The sequence below is a fragment of the Euprymna scolopes genome, chromosome 1, assembly GCF_053919585.1.
Source record: "Euprymna scolopes isolate OS-2025 chromosome 1, ASM5391958v1, whole genome shotgun sequence".
Lineage (NCBI taxonomy): Eukaryota > Metazoa > Mollusca > Cephalopoda > Sepiida > Sepiolidae > Euprymna > Euprymna scolopes.
In genome coordinates this window covers 137,044,313-137,071,145 of record NC_136482.1, presented here as the reverse complement: position 1 = coordinate 137,071,145, position 26,833 = coordinate 137,044,313, and the positions used below count along the sequence as shown (strand labels likewise).

The window sequence follows — 26,833 nt, the reverse complement described above, 5'->3', positions numbered from 1 at the left end:
GAGTTTAATCATATAGGCACCATAATTTGTATAGAATAGAAAGTTAGCCAATAATCTGAATACTTTTTTTTAGTGATTCCTATGCAGTGCGATGAGAAACAACATACAGACTGTGATTGGGTGAGGGGAGAAAACTAGCTTCTTGTGTCTCCATGTTGAAGAAACAAAGCAACCGAATAAGGCAAGTGGCTAGACATTCATCTTGAGACATAATTGCAAAGAGTGTGAACAAAAGAAAGGAAGAACATCACTTTTAATAGCAGTCCATGAATAAACGGTGATAACAATGAACACATAAAATCATTCAATCAATGAAAAAAAAACAATGTTATGATATAAACTGCGAAACTAGAGATTAAATATGGGCTTAGAACGTTTGTGACTTTGCAGAGTTAATAATCCCCAATATCAAGTCTTAAAATGCTTCTAATTTGGTCAAATTTTGAGAATCCATATAATTTTATGCAATCTGAGCATAGTTTAAATCACATTAAAATTGAATGTAGAAACTAGTTATAAGAATACATATGTGTATAAATGAAAAAATAAAAAAATCCATTGCCAAGGTCACTGGAAAAATGTTTGCAGCATTTTACCGTTCTAAAAAGTATCTCACTCCTGGCACAATCGACTACCTATATAAGAACCGAATACATCCTAAGATGGAGCATTATTACCATGTCCGGAAAGGTGCCTTTCCTGCCTCAATGGATTACAAAACCAACTTTGAAGTCTAGTGGGAAATGTCCTCTTCACATTCTTACAGCGTTTTTCATACGGAAGAGATGTTGCTAATCTTTCAATACTCTATCATTATTTTCTGGGACGATGCTCAAGTGAGCTTCAATCTATAACCCCTCCCACTGTAATACATTTACAACAAAAATTCGTCTAACTGCAGCCACTGTCAATAATTTCTCTCCCTCTAAACAAAACTTCCATGAGCAAAGTTTCTTTCCTAGATCTATCCATCACTGGAACACAGCCCTATAGGGCTCTTTCCCAGCTGATCATTGCCGTTTCTAAGTCGAATATAAACAAATTCTTGTTGAGCTGGACTCTTAAATAATCTAATACTGACCAGTTTACAACCATCGTTATGAATTGCCTTGATGTTCACCTGTTAAACTCAGTCAACCCTTATCCTTGAGTGGTTCTTGGTTCTTAATATAGGCAGTGATTCATTTGTAACTAAAGAAAAAAATAGTCGGTGCTGTTGATTAATCACTTGACTGCTGCTAATATTTGGATGTGATCAGCATTTGCATTTCAGTATGGATGCATTTGCTATGTCTAGCCACACTGTTGCATGCTGGTTATTCACTCTTTTTTTTTTTAAACTGGATTTTTGTAAAGTTTAATTGAATATTAATTTGGTCGTTATATAAATTAAATAAAATTGTCTAAAATTACATAATTAAAAAAAAAAAAAATTTAATGTGAATTCCTACAAAAAAGACGATTTTATTAAATACTGGCTGCCTGGTTGTAAAATACGTTTAAATATGATATTGTAATTTATACACATTTCGTATTTATCATTACAAAGCCAATTCTCTATTGATTATTATATTATACCCAATATGTAGTGGTTATATCAAAGTTTTCAAAAGAAATATGACTTGGATGCCATCAGCTAGAATCAAAACCAAAACTAGATAAGTACTCTATGTATTAATTATGGCATTAAATCCGACGATTCTTTACTTTAAAATCGTGCAGGTATCTTATTTAAATTCAAATATGATGCAGACAACTGGAATCAATGTTGAGACTAACGGAGAACATATACAGCACCTGGTATTTCCAAATGGTTACCAATTTTAGTCCTGACCAGGTTCAATGATGCTTAACTTTAATAATCTAATGGGAACTGATCTGCCATGTGATAACTATAATAAAGGACTGAACGAGGATATTCATTAGTTATCATCTAAAAGTTGCAAGAACTATTCATCACCAAGGTCCAAGAGAACATCCTCATATAATTAAGAAACTCCTCCACAAGGTTAAACTCTGGTTCTCAGGACAAGTGCACAACAATAGCTGAAGACTCATACATCATGAAGACCAAGTTACGTCGAGCTATGGTAATCTTCAGGCATTTCCAGCAAAAGGCCATGCCATGCTGCTCCATATCTTCAAAGATGGACTCAAACTTAATATATGTATTCCTTGTGAAGCACTGGGTAGAGAGGATGGCTGCAGGAAGACCATGTAGCAGCAGGTCTAAGATCAAAGGCACACCCAGAAGTGTCTGAGGACTTCCACAACTTCACTAGCATCCCTCACCCCCATAATAGAGACTCAGTGTGGTTTCTTTGAGTAAGCTGCATTTGGCAAAAGATCTTCCAAAAGAAATACTTTGAATTTTAAGAAGACATAAATTACTGGCCAAGATATGTTTTTTCCCCCATTTCATAAGTGTCAAAGTTGTTTCGCTACCATAATGATGCTTGAGCAGTTGTTCTGACTGAGAGAAGGAGTGTTTTGTAAGTTAAACACATACTAAACCTACACTTTTCGTAATGACATACCAAGAACAAATCTTTTTTTTAATTTTTTATTTTCCAAGATTTTGCATATTTCGCATGCCTATGTGGCTTGGCAATGGTCAAAATCATGTCTTTCTCAAAGTCACTATTTCTAGGGGAAAATAACCAAACTGAACTGAATATGTAGGGAGAAATGAATTCATGCCTTCTACTCAAATGATAGTAATGAGATTACGAATTCAAACTTTTTCTGTGCTGATAACAATTGCAATATCTCACACCTCCACAGATATGAATTGATAAGCTATGACAAGACGAATAAGCTTTCTTTTTTGATAACTCTAGAAACACTCACTTATTAAAAGTTACCAACTAAAATTGAAAAAAGAAAAAAAAAATTTCTTTTGAAAAACCATAAAAACCAAATGTTCTAACGGCTGAAAATAATTAGAATAATAAAACGTTTTCGATTTTAGTTTTTTTTTTTTTTCAAAAGTTCACATAATATCCATAAACTCAAATTGGATGAAATTAAAAATAAAGCAAAGAAACAAACACAATTTTAATGAAGTTATTAACACATTTAAATAAGGTCGTTCAATAAATTTAAGTTTACTCAAACTGAATAAATTACATGTAATAATTACGTCAACAAGAGATCAATAACGAATTGAATATTGGGAAGCTACGTGTCATGTACACTAGAAGTCCATGAAATCAATGAAAAAGACTTACAATTTTTAGTTATAATAAATGCAGATTTTATTAATAAAGATAAAGAATTTATGTACAGCATATATAAGTAAAAGTAAAGTGTGTGTGTGTGTGTGTGTGTGTGTACACATATATATCCCCAGGCGGTGGGGGAGAGAGGAGAAAAAATATAATAAAAAATAAATAAATAAATGAATGAAGGGAAAAATCACATAAAAATCAAATTAAGTCCTAAGAGATTTTGTTTACAAAGAGGTCCCAAGGACTTAATACAAATGGTTTCTGACGTTCTTATAATTGATCACCAAGATTACATCAATAAAATGATGACGACCCTGGGGGACACCTCTAAATATGTCAAATAAAGTCCGGTAGATACACATGATTCTACTATCTCTATCAAGACTAAATTCCAAAAACGACTTCTCAAATGGGTCAAAAGTGGTGTTCTTCCCATTTCCATTTTAAATTTAATCTGACCAACTGGTTCTATTCACTCCCATCTGGATGATTTGCCTAGGACTCATAAAAATGAAGGCCGTTGAGACCCATATTATTAATGATAGGGTCCTCTCAACACAAGTTAAATGGTTGACAAGTATCTTAGAACCTATTTTGGAACATTATAGTTTATTTTACATTAAAGATTCCTTTACTTTTGCCAACTTTACGCAAAACTATACTCATTCTGATAACTTAATGTGTTCTTTTGATATTTCTAATCTCTTCAATTGCGTCCCACTGTTAGAGACTATTAATATTTGTGCTGACTTATATTGGAGTCAACTCCTAATTCCTGAAAATATTTTCATAGAGTTGATGAAATTCGTCACTATGTCAGTTGAATTCAGGTTTAATGATATCATGTACAAACAGATAGATGGTGTTGTGTTGCCACGGGTACTCCATTGGAATCAACTTTGGCTAATATCTTTGTAAGTTATCACAAAGAGAGTCTATTATCTAGTTTCCATAAACCAGACCTTTATTTTCGTTACGTTGACACCTTTTGCCTATTTGACGAGACAAAAGCGGATGCATTTTTACATCCCTTAATAACATTCATCCAGCCCTTAAGTTTACGGTAGACAAAGAAACAAATTCTACTCTTCCGTTGTTAGATGTTCTTGTTTCCAAGACTTCTTCAAGCTTTCTTACTTCCGTTTATCGTAAACCAACATTTATCAATCTCTGTCTATGTTGGAACTCATTTTGTCCCACAAATCAAAAATTTAATTTAATTAAGACCCTAACACATAGGGCTTCGATGATTTGTTCCAAAGCCAATCTGGATGACAAGCTTAAATTCATTACTAAGACTCTTTTCAACAATGGCTACACCTTAGACATTGTTGAAACTACTATTAATAAAAAAGTTTCCAATTTTTATAAACTTAAAGAAACTGTAGTCTATAGATGTCCTGTTTTTCTTCGTCTACCTTGGCTAGGTAATATCAGTGACAAATTTGCTAAACTAATCTATTTGTCTGTACAATGGTATTATTTTGCATTGAACCCATGCATTGTATTTTTAACTAGATCCATGTTGTCGTCCATTCACAAAGACCCCCCCCCCCAATAATTCTAGTATTTATTTATTCAAATGTAGCTGCAGCATGCACTATGTTGGGCGGACATTGCAAAGATCGGATTTTCGCTTAAAACAACACGAACTATCAAAGATTTGTTACGCAAATTTTTCACCTTCTGATGTTCTGAATAATCCATATGGTTCTGTGATCTGCAACACTTCATTGTGCCACAAATTTTAGTGTTGACATTTTCACAATCCTAAGCTTTTCATTTAAAAATTCTAGAAACCATTTGTATTAAGTCCTTGAGACCTTCTCTTTGTAAACAAAAAGACAATCTCCAAGGACTTAATTTAATTTCTATGTGATTCCCCGTTCATTCATTTATTTATTTTTATATTTTTTTCTCTCCCCTGCCATATACATGACTATTTTGTTTAATCACAATTTTCCTCAACTGTTGAGTGAGGAACGAAACTGTTAGCTATCCCTTTTCATTTTTTTAGCTATCATATTAATTGGTTTATATTCAGCCATTATATATATAATATATAGCTGCACTGAAATATATAAGCAAATAAGATTATTTTAGATAGGTCAATAGTGCAGTTTAAATAAAACCCGAAGAAAAACATATAAATTGGTATAAAAAAGTAGAAAGAGAAAAAAGAAAACTTTTCATAGAGTCAAGGCAGGAATGGGGTTTGACTTACAATTTGTTTTCTCAATTTACCTCATTACTTGCAATAGATTCATCCGGTAGATTTTTGGTTTTTTTTTGCACAATGAGATGGATACACATATATACACACACAAGGGACGTTTCAAAAATTATTCCTCCTACTTTTTATTCCACCAGAATGGTTCAAAGCATATTGCAAATTGCATTATTATGATGACTGAACTTATGCATTCATAAGTTTCATCTCTCTGTTGCAGATATTGATGGTGAGACTCTGAGAAACTACCCCTATCATGGACGTGCATCAGAAGTAGAGATCTGTCATTGAATTTCTCCATGCAGAAAAAATTGAACCTTCAATGTTCCTCAACCCTGTTGAACGTTTACGAAGCCAATGCAGTTGATGTCAGCAGAGTTAGAAGATGGGTTCGTGAATTTCAGAGTGATGACAAGGGCATAAAAAGAGGATGGCAAAAGTGCATGTAGAAACATAAATTCTGGAAGACAAAAGGTTGCTTGTTTTGATGTACCACTCCTGCCTTTGTAGCTCTTCAACGTTTTAGTTTTTGTGTTAAAAAATAGGAGGCCTTACTTTTGAAATTACAACCCGATATCCTGTACCACTCAGTACAGGATGTACTACTCCCGTCTTTGTAGCTCTTCAACGTTTTAGTTTTTGTGTTAAAAAATAGGAGGCCTTACTTTTGAATTACAACCAGATATCCTGTAGTGCCAACCCCTTTATCTAGAATTGAATTATTGATGATATTAATGGAATTCATTGTTATTTTTTTTATATATATTGATTCTTATGGAAAGAAACTCATGTTTTCCAAACTATTGAAGTTTAATGTCGATTACTTCTGAATTACCCAAAATATACTCTAAGTTAAAACTTTACTTTCTCTTATAAATGGCTATCATATGTTCTGTGATCTTTGATTATTTTCTTATATTATGTTTTTATCTTTGTTTTTCTTTAACTATATTTCTCTCCTGTATTTTATGTAAATAATTATGTTAAAAACATTTAATTGGGTTGTTTTGTGTTATTTCTCATTTGTTTCTTCACCGTTTTGTTTTATTTCTGATGCCTTGAACTCTTGAACACCTTGTATCTTTTTTTTGTTGTTTTATTTATTTTTTGTTATGTTGTAAATCTGGGACCACATCCGGATTTTTACTATTATTAGTTGTGGAATAGAAGCTTTCTTAGTACTATCGAAGGCAGAGCATAACAATATACATTATACATTTTCAAAATACATTAAAAATTAGCCGAGAGTGATTGAATTGAGAGAGCGCGCGAGAGAGATACATAGATAGCTAAATGTGAAATGAGTAACTTTTCAGTTAAAATAGAAATGTTAATTAAAAAATGTTAATTAAAAAATGTTAATTAAAAGAATGATAATGGAACTCTTTTCTCAAACATAACTTAATCTCAAAACTAAAGAATATTTCTGTATTTTATTTACAACATCCACAAACACCAACTACATGCACAACATGCAAAGAGAGGATAAATAAACGTCTTAATGCAAAAAGTTTAATAAACGCTACATCATTTGAAGGGCTACTTAATAATAATTAATTTATAAGAAATAAAAGAAAAAATCAATTACAGAGATTAGCGATTAAAATTTTAATTAAAAATTATTTTAATTTTAATAATCCAGCAAATGATAAAAATGTCTAGTCAAAATAAGATTTTAAAAACATTAATTTTTAAAAACATTAATATTTTGTTGCAATATTTTTTATATAATTTTATAAAGAAAATTGCAAAGTTCTATTCATAGATACTGGCGATAGGAATCAAATGGAGCTACGCTCTGCTAGCAACCAATCAGAAACTGGAATAGCTCCATAAAAATATTGGATCTCATAGATTTCCTGTATATAATTTTTCATGTCCTTATGAGAAAGATCTTTGCTCATTGTCTGCAAACTTTTAAAGTTCAAGACTTATACAGATTAGCTAGCCATCAGGAACTCTCCTGAAATTAAACTTTCGATTCCAAGTATGTCTTCTTGATAGATTTCACAAATTGACCAATTGAATTTGTTTTGCTAATCGAGTAAAAGATTTTTAGAACAAGTTGTCAAATCTTGATAAGGAACAGCAAATAGCACAGAATATTTTAAGATGTGATTAAATGAATTAAAAAAAACAAACATCATATTCATTTCATGTCTGTTTTACATGTTAACATGTTCAACAGCTTTTAGAAATTAACTTTCAAACTAGCCTATCTCTGGCTAGGTCTTTATCACTTCCTCCAATGTTTTCCTTGGCCTTTCCCCGTGAACTGATGCTGCTACCTCAACTGTTATACATCTACTAACTCAAGAACTACCATCCATTCTTTCAACATGAATAAACCAACACATTCCCTTGTTCTGCACATATCTCCTATACTGCCCACATTTAAGCGTCCTCTGAGGTCATCAGATCTACGTCTGTTTTTAAAGAGAAACAGTTCACATCCTTTATATCATTCTTATATCATTTCTCTCCATGCGACATGTCCTCAATAGTCACTGGCAAAGTTTCACTTCCATACATCATCCCACTGCATGCACATGTCTGATGGACTCTTCCCTTGGTCAACAGTGTTTACTAGTTAGTAATGATAAAAGTTCTCTAAACTTACTCCGTACATTCCTTACTGTTGCAATCACAGTAACACCTGCTCCTCTCTGTGCTTCAATAGGATCACATAGATAACAAAAGGTTCTGAACAATCTCAATACCTTCACCATTTGTCCACATTTAATAGTAAAAAAAAAAAAAACATGAAAAATATTCAGAGGGCAGTTTTGGAATCTATCAGGTTAAATATGTACAGAATTTGATCTATATAAATATTGTATTACTTTTGTTAGGTTATAAAGAAAGATGCACTAAAAGGCAAAGTAAATAAAATAATAATAATGAGAGTATTAAGTATAGACTGATAATAAAACATTTAGCTAATCTTGTTTTAAAGCTCTATCTCAAAAGATATCTAGCTCTCTGTCTGTGCAAGATCTATAATCGCAATTCAACTCTGTTCCAATTTTAAGAGGTTGATTGTTATACTATAATATCGCTGTATAAAGTGAAGTAGGTGCATATGTTTTTATATTTCTATGCACAGGATTTACTCCTAAACTAATTAACCAATCATTATTAATTTTGAAATACAGCTGCTAGATGTTAGGGGTTGAAAATGTGGGTCATATTTTTTAGTTTCATGCAAAGGGAGTAAAAAAGGGTGAAAATTCAATGCAAATCTGAAAGAAGTTGGACTCATACTATGCCAACAAAACTGAAATTTGAGGAATGTCTCTTGATTGATATCTAATAACTATTGTTCCAATTTGACTAAGATATGAGTTATCTGAATTTTCATGAATAGAATCGCTCTTGCCTCCTTTGTCTAAGATTAGATTAAACTAACTATAACCCACATTACCCATCTTTATGCTTAGTTATTGTGCTCCAAAATTCTAAATTTAATTACTCTTTTCCTTAATAGAGAAAAAGGAAACATGAATTTAACACGAGGAAAGCCGTAAGTTACAACTAAAAAGTACATGAGAATAATTGTCCGAGTAACCAAAACAGTACAAATATCGGTTAATTAGTTTAGGATTAAATTATTAGTGTTGTGGCAAGGCCACAGGGGAGACAACCAAGCAAAAAAATCCGAAGTAAAATTCATCCCAAAAGAGCAAAACTAAAGCTGGCTTGCTAGGACACAATATGTAAATGCATACTAATTTGGGCATATTTTATGGGTTTGAAAATATAGGTTCTTTTTAACCAATTGTCATAAAAATTTAACTACAGAATAGTATTATAAGATTCTAAAAGCCTGCAAATTTTCATGTAGTTTTGTCCCATAGAACCAAAGATATGAGCATTTAACTATTCAATTTGGCTAAGAGTATATATATATATATATATATATATATATATATATATATATATATATACACGCACACACACACACATATATAGATATACTACTTTTGGGGCAATTTTATAAGTTCAAAATCTCTGAAACTAATGATCAGAATTCAACAAATGAAGGCTCGTTGGAAAATTAATGATCTGAATTGTGTAGTGGGCTATATGACATTTGCCTTTAAGTTCGCAGATTACTGTTTCAAGAAGTGGGGGGAAAATCACTAATTTAACGTAAAATGAGCACCTACTTTATGACCACCTTGGCTATAAAGTGGGTGTTTATTTTATGTTAAATTAATATAGAAAAGTGATCCCCCACTTTAGAATTTCTTCATATTTTGGAAATTACTCGTTTCCTGGTATTTTTGCTGTTATTTTCGTTTTCAGCTCCTTAGAAAACTTATAATAGTAGTAATTTAAAAGGATTTTTCATGGGTAGAAAGATACTGCACCATTACCAATACTTCAATCATAGTCATTTGTTTTCAGAGTTTTGCATATGAATTACAAAATATCTGATATTTCCCCGAGACTTGTGGCTTCAATGGAGGGGAGACTAAAACTTGCTATGGTTTCAAATGATCTGAAATAACAGCAAGGCAAGACTTGGTTCCAAATATTTCTCATATGTAATAACATAACAATAACAAATCTCCCTTCTTTGTTTTTTACACATAAAGTAAATTTCACAGTGTACAAGCCATGCGTGCATGGTCCCCTTCTGGTGTTGCATGTGAGATGACGCCACAGAAAATAGTGAAGAAATGATGAATGTGAGAAGTGTGAAGGGCTAACGTTGCCATCACATTTTCAACAGGGTAAAAAGTGTAATTTTTGAAATTTTGGGGCACTTATGACCCCTTTTGGGCTCCTGGAAACACTGAATCCCAGTGAAAATGATCAAACGGTGCAGTTTCACGCCTTGAGACATGTATATTTGAATTCAGCACCACGGAAAACCACTATATAGACATACATATAAAGTTTTTGAGTAATATGAATAAAGAGCTCCAAAAAGCCTTAAAAGTCCCAGAGGGATGCGAACCAGAATTTTATCCAGGGTCACCCATACTGAATTTATATTAAGAACAATAGTCTCCACATTTTGGCCAAGTTTCAGAAAAATCTAATGAATGGATCAAACACTATGGGGCAAAAAGTGTCATTTGGGACATTTTTGACTTCTTTTGAGCCCCTAGGGACGCCGAATCCCAGTGTAAAATGGATAATGGTGCAGTTTCAGGCCTTAACAAATGTATATTTGAGTCGACTACTGTGAAAAATCAATATATAGCCAGACATATCAAGTTTTTGTTGAGAAATATGAAAAAACAGCCACAAAAAGTGGCATTTTTAGCACTGGAAGACCCAGGGGACATGAACCAGAATTTTGCCAGGGTCATCCATACTGCATTAATATTAAGAACATTGGGCTTCATATTTTGGCCAAGTTTCAGAAAAATCTAATGGAAGGATCAAAAGTTATGGGGCAAAACATGTAATTTTTGGTCATTTTGGGGCATTTTTGACCCCTTTTGAGCCTCTGGGGATACAATGGGAATTTTTGCAAAAAGAACTTTTTTACTGTGCACATCTATTTAATGAAATACAATTTGTAGAAAAATTTTAGGAAAAAGTAATGGACGGTTATTTGACAATCGTCTGAACCAAAGGACGCACGCCACAGAAAACATAGGTCCCTCTCCGATAAATAGAGGACCAATAAAGATTATTTGATACTGGAGATATTCATAAGCGTACCCCATTTCCAAAAGAAAAGAGATATAACATATGAGAAATATTTGGAAGCAAGTCTCCCCATGCTGTTATTTCAGATCATTTGAAACCATAGCAACAAGTTTTAGTCTTTCCTCCATCAAGGTCAGAGGTTTTGAGAATATATATATATATATATATATATATATATGCACACACACACACACACACACACATATATATATAAATCATGACTTCCTCTTGAATAAAATGTATCTACTTTCAAAAGATATTAAATAAAATATGTTGGATGGCTCTATTTGCAAATTTAAATAACTATTAATAGTTATTTAAATTTGCAAATATAGCCAAAAATATCAAGGTAAGAGACAGTCAGTTATCATCTGTTGTTGACTTTACATATGTTGATCTACATAGCTCTATCATCAACAATAATGAGTGCTCTGCCCATTTAAATATAGCAACATATACATATACACAAACAGATGCGCATATATCACATGCAATCAATAAAAGCGATTTCAGCTTTCTTTTGCACTAAATTGGTCATTTCAAATAGGTAATCTGATCTATGTCTGTTGACAATGTGCAGCTGATACTGAACAATTCTTGTACTGTTAGCTATGTTCGCTATCACACCGATTCATGGGAAATAACAATAAAAATCAATTTCTGTAAGTTGGAATCGAAATGAGAAGCAGACAGGAAAAGAAGCTTTGCAAAAGTTAAACAAAACGAAAAAAAAGCAAAAACAAAAGATAAATGAATAAAATGAAACAATAAGCCAAACACTACCATTTTTGTGAACAAATATCCATACAATGGAAGTAATGTAATCATTACCCCCCCCCATATATATATATATATATATATATATATATATATATATATATATATATATATACATATTATTGCATTGCTTTCTTTATTTTTTCTCCTCCTGCTTCCTAAACAAGATGTTATCAACTGCCAACCAACGCCAATAATGTAGAATGTCTTACAACAAAAGTCTGACCTTGTCGTACAAAAGAAAAATGAGTGAAAAGTGGTATCATCGGTCAGTCTTCATGATTCATAGCAACTGATTACAATTAACTATTCAACTAATCATTTTGCTTTTTAATTCACAACATAATATATAAATAGAAAATAAGAGATAAGACATTTTTAGGGCAGACAGAAACAAGAAAAATCAATACTTGAATCAGTTAGAAAACGTTTTTTTTTTTTTGGGGGGGGGTATTGTATCCATATTTCAAATGTAGTAACAAGCTGAATTTTCCAGTTCGATATCACTTGAAACCAAAAATTTAAATAAACATTTTATCTATAAGTTTATTGTGAACAATATTCTTGTATAATTAGATAAATATTAACACTTTCATAAGTGATACAAATTTACTTATCTTTTAAATAAGAGTGTAGGGAATGGATTTAAAAGTTACAATTTAGGAACAAATCGCAACTTTTAAAAGATCAAATTTGCCTTCTTAAAAGCTGCAAAGACAATGTTTAAACATAAATGCAACACGGTTTGCCTATCAGATTGAAACAATCACTGCTTTTAAAAAACATAAATCTCCCCCCCGAAAAAATAAAGAAAACATTGTTAATAAAAGAGAGAGGATTTTAGTCATTTATTCATTTTTTTTTTTAATTAGATCAGTTTAAATCATTGTTTATATTGCATAGAGTAAAATTAGGGCAATCAAATACCAAATTAATATCACCAAACATTAGTTTATTATGAACTGTTAAAAATATTTATGCAAATTAGGCATTCAAAGAATTATCTCTTAATCGTCCATATGTACTATTTACAGAAAATATATTGTATCATTGATAATAATAATGGTTTTGATAGTACATAAAAATGATTAAAAAAATAACTTTATTATTATTAACTTTATTTATTCAGATAAATAAGTAGCAGGATAATAGCATGTTTCCATTCACTTCCGACAGACATTAGATAAGGTGCCTGTATGACGATGTTTATAATGAAGCAAGTATTACACGATCTGCAGTCACAGTTCCCTCCCCACCCCCCCGTACACAGTATTGGTTATATCCAGTCATAAAATAGAAATCCAAGGTGACCAGAAGCACCAGCACCATATATAAGGACTATATGTTGAGATAAATAGAGAAAGTCTTGCGTTCTTATAAAGTTTTCCTCCTCCTCTAAGTCACTCTAATTACTTCACCAAAGGCTTTGAAAAGAAGAAACTGATTTAAACATTAACCAAGATCGCACAGTCACATAATTTATGGCACTTGATATTTCTAAACAGCCACCAATTTAAGTATTGACAATTTTTCTTTTTTTCTTTATTTTTTTTTACATAGGAGTAATCACTTATCAAGGCACGAAGGCCACTCGAGGATAAGTGTTAATGAGTACACAGTAGTCATTGAGACAACAGCATATTAATAGTTAGTGGTGGAAATGGAGTAGAAATGGATTATTTAGGGGGAGGGTGTTCAACAAGAGCTTGTTTACATTGAACTTCAAGACAACCATATTGTATTGAGCTGAAAAGCAGGCCAGTGGAACAGAGTTCCACAGGCGGGCAATCTAGGAAAGAAGCTTTGTTCATGGACTTTGAATTTAGATTTAGGCACAGAGTAGAGGGGAATTGTTGATAGCCATTATAGCTAGATTAATTTTTTTTTTTTTAAGTATAAGGTAAGGGACCATAGATTGAAGTTCAGACAAGCACTTGCCATGAAAATAATGACAGAAAAGACTGGCTTGCAACGTCTCTTCTGTGGGAAAGAGGGTGCAGGGAAGAAAAAAGGGCATCACTAACTAGGTTTTGAAGCTGGTTCCAAACTTTGTCAAGGCAAGTATAAGGTGCTCAGATGCAAACCAATATTTTGATGTGATATAATCATAAGCTTAGATAAATAATATACCGAATTAAATTTGAAAAAAAAAAGAAAATGAAAATAAATTGGTTCAATTTTTTTTAATCAATAACATAAAAGTAACAATATTTGCAGCACTTGTGCATTAATTTTATTTTGAACAATTTTTCCCCAATTTTTTAAGAATTCCTTTTAGAGCAGGAGGATACAATTCAAAAATATCCGAAAATATCCAAGTTTTGTGTAACTTTTAATTAAAAATTAAAAAAAAAAAAACCCAAAGTAATACGATAATACAAAATAAGATCATAATTATCTTAAAATTTATTGCATTAAAATAAATTACGAAATTTCTTAAATGAATGGAAGTTGTCATTATATGAAAATGTATGACTTTAAAAATTTTATAAATAATTTTGAACAGTCATTATTTCATTTTTTTTTTTTTTGAGAAAACGATTTTTTTTTTTACAAAATTTAAAAATCATTCAAAAATAATTACACAAGACAAAAAATTCTGAAGCAGTATACATTAAAAAGAAACAACATTAACATTCTAAAAGTCTTTCACAATTAAGAAAAAACAAACAAATTAATCTAAAAATAACAGATTAAAGTAGACTTTATTTTTTTCGTAAAACTATAGAGTAAAATAATAAAGCACTTGACAACATAGTAACTGAATATTAAACTCCTGGCAATGATTGTGAAGATGGAAAGCGCAAGAGATAAACCAAATAACAATTCTCAGATTCACTGATTACCACCGGAACCACCAATGATAGGTTGCAGAGTTGAGAAAGCAATTTAAAAACATATAACAAAAGGAAAAACTCCATAGTCTTTAATCAGACTTCTCTTTCTCCCTCTCTCTCTCCATATATATATATACTAGCAGGATGAACCGACGTTACCCGGGATAGGTTGATGATCAATAAATGTTTTACACTCATGTTTTTATTGTCATCGAAATCAATGAAATAGCCCATTTTTTAATCAAATCGATTGATTGCCGCTCTCAGTGACTAAATTCACAATATATTTTAGTCTACATTGCACTGTAGAGAATCTACTGTTGATTTTATAAAATTATTTTATATATAATAGCTTGCATTAAAGTTTAAAATGTAACAGTTGTGTTCTAGACAGAAACATTCATTTTGAATGCACCTTTGTCATATCAAAGAACTTACTGTTGATTGTATATGCCTAGCTTGTGCGGTAATAATGACTTGAATTTCAGTTTAAAATGAAAAAGTCAAGTATCTTTGTGAAATTGTGCTTTAAACAGAAACATTCACTTCGAACACACCCCTGTCATATCAAAGAACCTACTATTGGTTTTATATATTGGGCCTTTGGTTTATGTGATAAAACTTCTCAAATGCACTTGTGATGTTAGGCTATGTAAGATTTTAACTTTGATCACAATCGCCTGTTTTTTTTTTTTCATTGGATTATTTCGATTATCAATTATCAATACTTATTCTGATACAAAACCTATCTAAGAACACTGCCGGTCACATAAAGTACTTTTGCGTGAAATTTCATAAAAAATCAACCTAACTATTTCCAAGTGTATAGGGAACAAACTCACAGGCACACAAACATTCTTTTTATATAATAGTAGAGATATATAAACACAAATGATAATATGTATTAATGACAAAATACATGTCCATGAATAACTATATTTTATTTAAAGATAAATATCATATTTTATTTATAAATAAATGAACATATTCCTAAAGCGACATAGTGCAAAAAAGGTAACTCTCCCAGAGGCACTTAGGAGTTGCATTACAATAAGATGGTCAATATTCAAGCAGTATCACAAAATATAACAAATAACTGAATAGTGATAACAATCTACTATATTTTGGGCAAAACTAGCATAGCTTAAAGGTAAAGCTTCTGACTACAGTGCCTACAGTTGTGGTTTTGAATCTTGTCAGTCATGCTGATGATCGATAGTAATGGTGAAACACGTGTTAGTGGATAACACACATACACACGTTTTTTTGTTGTTTTCTGCTTGTTTAACTATTGTTTGGTGTTTTAGCCGGATCCACAAACAAACAGGTGAATGGCCTTTATATCATAATGATAGGATTTTAAGGTGTGCTTTTCAATTTGTGTTGATCAAGGTGATAAGGAATTAGTTCAGGTATTTTGTCTAGAATCTATCTCATCAGATGTCAACGTCGGAAACGTAAATTATAAAAAACGAAAGAAAACAGAAAAATGATCTTTTTACTGATAGCAAAACGAGAAACAACAATGCTGTTGATTAACGATTATCAATGCGAAAACATTGTGCATTGAAAAAAGGTCTTAACCGAGTTCAAAAAAGTCCAGAATTAGACAATGCAGTTTGTCTTCAACTTTGACCACTTATTTAACTGAAAAGATCTTCGGTTTCAATTATTTTTCTCAGGGATCGTCACCAATTACTGACTTATATTTGGTGAGGAAACTGGTGAGTTTAGCACACACACACACACACACACACACATATCGATAGTAAATATTCTGAAACCACAGATGTATTTATTTCACTGTGTCAACATATCAGCAATAAAACAATATCAATATAAATGTGAAATAAATACAATATCAATATAAATGTGAAATAAATACAATATCAATATAAATGTGAAATAAATACAATATCAATATAAATGTGAAATAAATACAATATCAATATAAATGTGAAATAAATACAATATCAATATAAATGTGAAATAAATACAATATCAATATAAATGTGAAATAAATACAATATCAATATAAATGTGAAATAAATACAATATCAATATAAATGTGAAATAAATACAATATCAATATAAATGTGAAATAAAAACAATATCAATATAAATGTGAAATAAATACATATGTGGTTTTGAAATGATCACTATCGATATATGTGCTCTGAAAGTGTAAATCCATTTTTATTGAGCTTAATTGTGGCAATCTAGAGAAACGGTATTGAATAAATACATTACATATATATTTCTTACGATCATCTATATATTTATCTCTCTCTCTCTCTCTCTCTCTCTCTCTCTCTCTATATATATATATATATATATATATATATATATATATATATATACAGAGAGAGAGAGAGAGAGAGAGAGCGAGTGAGAGATATAGATAGATAAATAGATACGTACATGCACTTTAATAGACACCAAATTCCTGTTCACATATGTCCACAAAAAAATAAAAATAATAAAAAATAAAATAAACATAGATTTTAAAACTAAATGCACACAATTCTTAATATGCATAACTTTTTTTATAGATTGAGAATGACCTGGTTTTGAACTGATTGTTAGTCGAGTGAATTATTTGTGCTTAACAAAATGGACATATGCATTGTTAATATTAAGAAAAACTAGAGATTCTTTTTGTCAATTGGGATAATCGCTGGACATTAACATTAAGAACATTTGAAATAAACATTCCACAAAATTGAAAATGACCGGTGTTTCAAAAATGTTTCATATTCATTAATTAAAACAAGAAACAAAAAGAAAAAAAACATTCGTATCATTTGGATTCTTTAGACTACTGTTTGCATCTTGAGTGTCATTTCTACAATGTTTTGCAAGGATTAAGATTTTTTTTGTTGTTAAATAAAATTATCTTACTTTATTGCTAATAACATTGTACAACAATGACAAATTAAAACTATCTAGTTGGAATTAAAGTTTAATTTGTTAGTTTAAATGCTATTTAGGTACAATATAATTTTATATGCAAGATTTAAGCAAAAATATTATAAAAAAAAATTTTTTTAAATACAAGTTATAATTATTATAAATTCTATGTCAACTTTTTCGTTTTCTCAAATAAAGTAAATATAAAATAATACAATCGAAAAAATGTCCGATTGTTGAGCTTATTATTGACCGATATAACAGCATTTGATAGGACGAATTAAAAAGAGTTGAATAATAATGAAATGAAAGCACTGTACACAAAGGAAGCGACAATATGTTGACAGATGTTGGTATTTAATCCAACAATATCGTGATTAGTTTCTCTATTAATAATTATACAAGAAACTTGCCTTTACAAGTTTGCTTCAATGGAACTTGTTTTACATAAATGTCTATGGGTAACAGATCAAATTTAGAATTCACTGTTGGTTCTTTAATACAACTGAGTAAAAAACAAATATTCGGAATGTATTAACATCACAATTTTATAATAAGTGCTATTCATGAACAAAGCTTTATTTAATGTTAACGTAGGAATATATTGTGGGACTCTGTGCTAGATCTATTGCTTTTCATTTATGTCTTGAGGCATTGTTCAGGAAGCTGCATAAAGGTTATCCAAAAGGGATGCTATATACTGATGACTTGATGCTAAGTTCAAAACGTGAAGGGATGCTACAGAAAGTCCTCAGAGTAAATGCCACCAAAACTAAAGTGTTGATCAGTGATTGTAGTGTTGGAAATCCTCTGGAAATAGGAAAATTCTCAAACTCAGTTTGTGGTAAGAGAGGCACAACTCAATTATCTGTCATACTTTTAAGCATCGGATACACGAGACGTGCAGTACAGTCAAAGGGTCGGATAAAACAATTAATCTGTGCGCAAAAAGTGTAAAACAGAGACCAATGTGAATTCAGATATGCAGAAAATATAAGTAGATACTTAAGTTATTGAGATTGTTCAAGAATTTTTGTTATCTTGGTGATACCATTGGGGCATAAAATGGAGCAGGTGCTAGTGTCATCATCATCAGCTCCGTTAAGTCTCAAAAGACAATGGATATTCCTTGTAAGGTTGCTGCACATGTAATTACAAGGCAAGGATTGTGCAATCCCCAACCACACCCCTCCTGAGTCGGCATGTCCAAAAAATATATAAACGGAGAGCACTTACAGCACCTGGAATTCCAAAATAGTCACCCATTTTAATATTGACAACGTAACTTCAGTGATCCAACAGAAACCGGTGTGTCAATGTGATTATGAGATTTCCCTCCAGGTTTCTGTCCTTTGCTTTTGTTTTACATATTTGCTCTTAGCGTATTCAATGGCCCAAATTAAAGTCCACTTTTCATCCTTACTCCATCTGGACTTTAGTCTTTTTTCAGTCTCCTCTTCCTGAATAGGGAGGTAATCATTTTCAGCATCTTTTACAGCTTTATGCTTTATATTATTTTCATCTTCTTCTGTTATGTATCTCTTCATTTGTGATATCGCAGTTTTGCAACTGTTGTCTGCTTTTTGTCTTCAGGGAGGTCAGAATTCTTGATTTTCTCTTGTAGGATCTCATTCGACGTTCTGCTCCATTTTTCAAACTTTGAATAATGGTAGCAATATAATAATACCTTCTTTTGTGCAACTGTCCAGGGTTGGGTTTTTAGGCCTCTTCTGTTTCCTTTTCTTGTAGTTGCACATGATGGTTTGGGGCCAGGATCTAATTCACGATCTGTTGGCTGATGCTGTATAGGTGCTGGTGTGATAGCCAAAATTAGGAGTGAATGGAATAATTTCAGAAAACTTTTGTCATTACTAACAAGCAGACCATTACCATTGTTGAATGAGGGAAGAGTGTGTATGAAGTGTGATGATGTATGGAAGTGAAACCTGGTCAGTGAGGGAGGAGAACATATGCTGCATGGAGAGAAATAATTTGTTTTTTTTTTTTTTAAACTTTTTTTCATTTAACTGTAACATTTGTTCCCCCCCCCCAACCTCATTTTTAAAAAATAAAATTTGCTAAGTTTTAATGATAATGGTATTGTTTGGCCATTAAATTAATTTAATCAAATTGCTATAAAACTATAATTTTTGTTAAGGTGATGTTTGAATCCTGATAAAATTATTAAACATAAAAACCTTTCATCATGAAGATTTGCCAGAAAAGATTGCCCATTTGACAGTTTAAATGCTTCCAAATTCCTTTCAATTTTTGAAAGTTCAAAATAATGTATTCTTGTTTTCAACCACTGACAAAAATATAAACTGGCTGGCTTGTTTATGAAAAACTGGAATAAATTCTAGTGGATTTAATTGTGTTACAAAAATCACTTTTTTAAAAATAGTTTTTTTAAAATTGTTTTAGTTTAGGCTATTACATTTTTGATTTCAAATAAATAGATTAATTGTAAAAAAAAAGTCACTGTGTTATGTTGATGTGAGAAATACACACACATGAAGTCAAATAATTAGTATAAAGAAGAGTGTAGTATCTGTTCTGATGCTACCCATAAGCTAATTTGTCCTTTGTCAATATAGGGGAAACACTTCTATATTAAGGTAATTTTTATTTTTGCCTACTTCCAGAGTGCCCCTTTTTGAGAGAGCTGGTTTCCCCCCACATTAAAAACAACTTTGTGTCACATTTTGCTCTTGTAGGGAAGCTAATAAATAGCAATAGACAAGATTTGCTCCCTTTTCTTTAAGGAAATGAGTATGTTTAGACCTTTTGTAGAAATGGTCCTGTCAGAAGCAACTCCTAAGGAAGTAGAACTGTTTTAGTAAAATGAATGAAACACATTTAATGAAAATCTCCATGAATTTATTCACCTTCTGAGAGAATTATCAAGGAAGCTACTTCAGCCCTAGCCACAGGAAATGAACAATGACAGCACTCGATAAGAGAGTGCATAATAAATTGAATGTGAAAGAGTTGTCTTTTGTTAGTTGTCCCCATTTCCAGCAAATCTGAAATGCACTTATTGCATTGATCTGTTGTCGGCCAATCATAATTAACCTATGCTAGAAAGTGTGAGCCAAAAAATTAGTTATATTTTGTAAACGATTGACAGTTTAAACATTTGGCAGCAAAACAGTTTTGAGCAGTAAGCAATGTTTGCAAAATGCCTAATCCAACAACATCCCATTTTTTTTTTTTCCACTTATGTTTTTGGAAAACAGCCGACATTTATCAATTATACCTGGCTACAAAGATACTTTGCTTTCTTTTTAAGATCGTAGATATGTGAAGAATGTGAGTGATTGAAGATTGATGGCTGCGCAAAATGCTGTATAACGTAGTGATTGTCTAGCGACTGTGCTTCGAGATTCTTTTACTTTGGCGGGACCAACTTTTAGTTGATGATGCTTATCTCGCATGGAACTTGCTGCTGCTGAAGAAATACTGGATGAAAACCACCACACTTGTCAAGTTAAATTAATAAAACAAGTCCAAGACGGTTTTAAAATAGGTATTTTGTTCTTTTTATTTGGTTTTTGTGCATTCATTAGGGCACTACAAAAGAAAGAAACAAACTGCATGTTTATCCTCAGCAAACTTCCATAGGATCTGTCTAAAAGAGCCCCAACTATAATGACTCATGTATATGTGGGCAATAATTGTATTCATACACTATACGTGTAACGTATGGCAGCTATATACAAACACTGAGCTGCGTGTGAAATGACGTCACGATAAGAAAAAAGAAAAAACTATAAAAAGAGAGTAAGACCATGTTGTTGCATAAGGGGCATTCATATTGATGAGGGGAAGATACATTTATACAGTTCTGGAGTGTTTCTTCTTGACACATATAGCGAAGAGAGGATGATCAGTTCTTTTAACACAGGCGGGGAGAGTCATTACTTATGATGGCGAGAGACATTACTTAGGATGGGGTTATACAAAGTTCATATAAAAATATTTCACACATTACCTTTTTGCTGTTGAATGATGACACGACACAGTTTTACAAAAAAATGATAACTTCTCTATTATTAGATCGACCAGTCGAATGATGATGACATCAAGGAATTCAAAGTCGTTTCTACATGTTTAATCTTCTACCCCTTCGCCTCTGAGGGGACCCTCCTCTGATAATGTCAGCTCTGTCTGACCGACTCCGCTGGTATTCAATTCAGACTCGACTGCCTCTGATCTTCAACTCTAGCTCCTATATTGAGAATTTGTTTTTGCTATGACGTCAGATGTGTGGTTTAAAAATGTGATCGACTCACGTGGCTTAAACATACATTTCCAAAACACACTTCTGCAACAAAGAATTCTCACTAACCTATTTTTCAACCTAATTAATGTGTTTTTAAATTGTATTGTTCATTATTTTTTTAACTGACCTTTTTAATTCACTTTCCATAAAAAAATGCACAATTAAATTCTTTTTACAATACAAACATTTCTAAACTATTTTATATGAAATTGAACAATGTGAAATTCTAGCATTCCATTTTCTGAATCTACTTCTGAATCTTGCTTACAAAGTTCGAACCTCGGTCTATCCTAATCTCATTTTCCACTTATCCAAAGTCTTTCTTACTTACAGGAAAAGGGGACAGCCCTTTTTCCTGTAACACGTGTTAGAAAAGATGATCACATTAGAGATATGGAGCACATTCGAAATGACGTTTGAGAGCACAGGCATCAGAGAAGACAGTCACGTTAGAGATGTAAATGATGTTCGAGAAGATAGAGGTCAGAGAGAATGAGCACAATCATGATTTATTTGGAAAAGTACCCAGAAATAAATGTTGCTGTTATAAAAACAAAAAAAAGAGACTTATGTTCCTTGTGACATATTCTGCTACATGTTGGGTCTAAGTGTGTAATGTTACATAGGAACTGACTAAGCCTAGAGTTCTAGTCCCATGACTCATACTTTCCCCATTTCTATTAATCCTGATAAAAAATTCCCTCAAACTAAAGTGTTTAAACTACAGTAATAAAAACGTAACATGAAATAACATCAGAATATCTAACACATCAAGTTAATTATCAGCTTATTACCAAAAATGCCATTTTGATGTTGTGAAAATATCTAATTTCAGTCAGTTGAGGTGATATGATTATACAAAAGTTTCATTATTCTGTTTGTTTTTAATTATAATTTACAAGATTTCAATTTCTATAAAATATTATCACATACAAATGAATGAGGATTATTAGTAACGAAACAAAAAGAAAAAGTAACAAACCTTCTGCACAAAATTGCTCATAATGTGCCAGCCATGGCAACACAACAGTATGTACGCCGGCAGCATGGATGCAATGATAGCGATCGTCAGATGTTGGATCTGAAGAGAAGACAAAAGAATCTATTGAAACGGCAAAAATTAGGCAAAGGCAAAAAGTTCACACCAATCAGTATTTGCATCAAAGGAAACATTTTAAAGAATTAAATTATTAAGTTGTGTTGAAATCTCACTTTAAAGTCACTTTAGATCAGTCATAGAAACGGAATTTTTATGCATTGCTTTTAAAAATTTTATACACATTATAATGGAAGGACATTTTGACTTCACATTTTGACAGAACCAAGAGAATGATTAATAAAAACAAAGTTTATTACATATGAATTATGTTGTACACATGTGCATTGGTATTCAACTTACTGTTCACATTGCACTTACATTTTCTGTGTGTTAGTACAATTGAGGAAACAAGGTACAGAGAAAGAATTTCGAAGTTTAGCAGTTTGAGGAAAGAAATTTTCAAAGTAGAATGCTCCCTGGTATCAGGCATTGGATTTTGAGCCTTGTAAGGTTATTCGTAGGGGTGCAAGGGCAAGTAGTGTAAATTTTGTGACTTGCCAGGTTATTTGTAGGGTTGCACCGGCAAGTAATGTAAATTTTGTGACTTGTAAGGTTATTAGTGGGGTTGCAACGGCAAGCAGTGTAAATTTTGTGACTTGCCAGGTTATTTGTAGGGTTGCAACGGCAAGTAGTGTAAATTTTGTGACATGTCAGGTTATTTGTGGGGTTGCAAGGGCAAGTAGTGTAAATTTTGTGACTTGTAAGGTTATTTGTAGGGTTGCAACGGAAAGTAGTGTAAATTTTGTGACTTGTCAGGTTATTCATGGGGTTGCAACGGCAAGTAATGTAAATTTTGTGACTTGTAAGGTTATTCATGGGGTTGCAACGGCAAGTAGTGTACATTTTGTGACCTGCCAGGTTATTCGTGGGGTTGCAAGGGCAAGTAGTGTAAATTTTGTGACTTGTAAGGTTATTTGTTGGGTTGCAAGTGCAAGTAGTGTAAATTTTGTGACTTGCCATGTTAGTTGTGGGGTTGCAAGTGCAAGTAGTGTAAATTTTGTGACTTGTCAGGTTATTCATGGGGTTGCAACGCCAAGTAATGTAAATTTTGTGACTTGTAAGGTTATTTGTGGGGTTGCAACGGCAAGTAGTGTAAATTTTGTGACTTGTCAGGTTATTCATGGGGTTGCAACGCCAAGTAATGTAAATTTTGTGACTTGTCAGGTTATTCATGGGGTTGCAACGCCAAGTAATGTAAATTTTGTGACTTGTCAGGTTATTTGTAGGGTTGCAACGGAAAGTAATGTAAATTTTGTGACTTGTCAGGTTATTTGTAGGGTTGCAACGGCAAGTAATGTAAATTTTGTGACTTGTCAGGTTATTCGTGGGGTTGCAACGGAAAGTAGTGTAAATTTTGTGACTTGTAAGGTTATTTGTGGGGTTGCAACGGCAAGTAATGTAAATTTTGTGACTTGTCAGGTTATTCCTAGGGTTGCAACGGAAAGTAATGTAAATTTTGTGACTTGTCAGGTTATTTGTGGGGTTGCAACGGCAAGTAATGTAAATTTTGTGACTTGTCAGGTTATTTGTAGGGTTGCAACGGAAAGTAATGTAAATTTTGTGACTTGTCAGGTTATTTGTAGGGTTGCAACGGAAAGTAATGTAAATTTTGTGACTTGTCAGGTTATTCATGGGGTTGCAACGCCAAGTAATGTAAATTTTGTGACTTGTAAGGTTATTTGTGGGGTTGCAACGGCAAGTAGTGTAAATTTTGTGACTTGTCAGGTTATTCATGGGGTTGCAACGCCAAGTAATGTAAATTTTGTGACTTGTCGGGTTATTCATGGGGTTGCAACGCCAAGTAATGTAAATTTTGTGACTTGTAAGGTTATTTGTGGGGTTGCAACGGCAAGTAGTGTAAATTTTGTGACTTGTAAGGTTATTTGTGGGGTTGCAACGGCAAGTAATGTAAATTTTGTGACTTGTCAGGTTATTCGTGGGGTTGCAACGGAAAGTAGTGTAAATTTTGTGACTTGTAAGGTTATTTGTGGGGTTGCAACGGCAAGTAATGTAAATTTTGTGACTTGTCAGGTTATTCGTGGGGTTGCAACGGAAAGTAGTGTAAATTTTGTGACTTGTAAGGTTATTTGTGGGGTTGCAACGGCAAGTAATGTAAATTTTGTGACTTGTCAGGTTATTCCTAGGGTTGCAACGGAAAGTAATGTAAATTTTGTGACTTGTCAGGTTATTCATGGGGTTGCAACGCCAAGTAATGTAAATTTTGTGACTTGTAAGGTTATTTGTGGGGTTGCAACGGCAAGTAGTGTAAATTTTGTGACTTGTAAGGTTATTTGTGGGGTTGCAACGGCAAGTAATGTAAATTTTGTGACTTGTCAGGTTATTCGTGGGGTTGCAACGGAAAGTAGTGTAAATTTTGTGACTTGTAAGGTTATTTGTGGGGTTGCAACGGCAAGTAATGTAAATTTTGTGACTTGTCAGGTTATTCGTGGGGTTGCAACGGAAAGTAGTGTAAATTTTGTGACTTGTAAGGTTATTTGTGGGGTTGCAACGGCAAGTAATGTAAATTTTGTGACTTGTCAGGTTATTCGTGGGGTTGCAACGGAAAGTAGTGTAAATTTTGTGACTTGTAAGGTTATTTGTAGGGTTGCAACGGCAAGTAATGTAAATTTTGTGACTTGTCAGGTTATTCGTGGGGTTGCAACGGAAAGTAGTGTAAATTTTGTGACTTGTAAGGTTATTTGTGGGGTTGCAACGGCAAGTAATGTAAATTTTGTGACTTGTCAGGTTATTCGTGGGGTTGCAACGGAAAGTAGTGTAAATTTTGTGACTTGTAAGGTTATTTGTGGGGTTGCAACGGCAAGTAATGTAAATTTTGTGACTTGTCAGGTTATTCATGGGGTTGCAACGCCAAGTAATGTAAATTTTGTGACTTGTAAGGTTATTTCTAGGGTTGCAACGGAAAGTAGTGTAAATTTTGTGACTTGTCAGGTTATTTGTGGGGTTGCAACGGCAAGTAATGTAAATTTTGTGACTTGTCAGGTTATTCATGGGGTTGCAACGCCAAGTAATGTAAATTTTGTGACTTGTAAGGTTATTTCTAGGGTTGCAACGGAAAGTAGTGTAAATTTTGTGACTTGTCAGGTTATTTGTGGGGTTGCAAGGGCAAGTAATGTAAATTTTGTGACTTGTAAGGTTATTTGTGGGGTTGCAACGGCAAGTAGTGTAAATTTTGTGACTTGTAAGGTTATTCGTGGGGTTGCAAGGGCAAGTAGTGTAAATTTTGTGACTTTTCAGGTTATTCGTGGGGTTGCAAGGGCAAGTAGTGTAAATTTTGTGACTTGCCAGGTTATTCGTGGGGTTGCAAGAGCAAGTAGTGTAAATTTTTTGACTTGTCAGGTTATTCGTGGGGTTGCAAGGGCAAGTAGTGTAAATTTTTGGACTTGTAAGGTTATTCGTGGGGTTGCAAGGGCAAGTAGTGTAAATTTTGTGACTTGTCAGGTTATTCGTGGGGTTGCAAGGGAAAGTAGTGTAAATTTTGTGACTTGCCAGGTTATTTGTGGGGTTGCAAGTGCAAGTAGTGTAAATTTTGTGACTTGTGAGGTTATTCATGGGGTTGCAATGGCAAGTAGTGTAAATTTTGTGACTTGTCAGGTTATTGTAGGGTTGCAAGGGCAAGTAGTGTAAATTTTGTGACTTGTCAAGTTATTCATGGGGTTGCAAGTGCAAGTAGTGTAAATTTTGTGACTTGTCAGGTTATTTGTAGGGGTGGAAGGGCAAGCAGTGTAAATTTTGTGACTTGTCAGGTTAGTTGTGAGCTTGCAAGTGCAAGTAGTG

The 26,833-nt window shown here is 32.7% G+C and overlaps 1 protein-coding gene across 2 annotated transcripts in view; it reads right to left on the bottom strand.

Annotated features, from left to right (window-relative positions):
• LOC145280053 (nucleoporin 88-like) overlaps nt 1-26,833 on the bottom strand; it is a 910,024-nt gene that overhangs the window by 221,951 nt on the left and 661,240 nt on the right. For both annotated transcript variants that reach the window (XM_080131737.1, XM_080131747.1), the window contains exon 7: nt 22,922-23,020. In XM_080131737.1, coding sequence (XP_079987863.1) covers nt 22,922-23,020 — 99 coding nt within the window. The remainder of the gene's footprint in view (nt 1-22,921; nt 23,021-26,833) is intronic.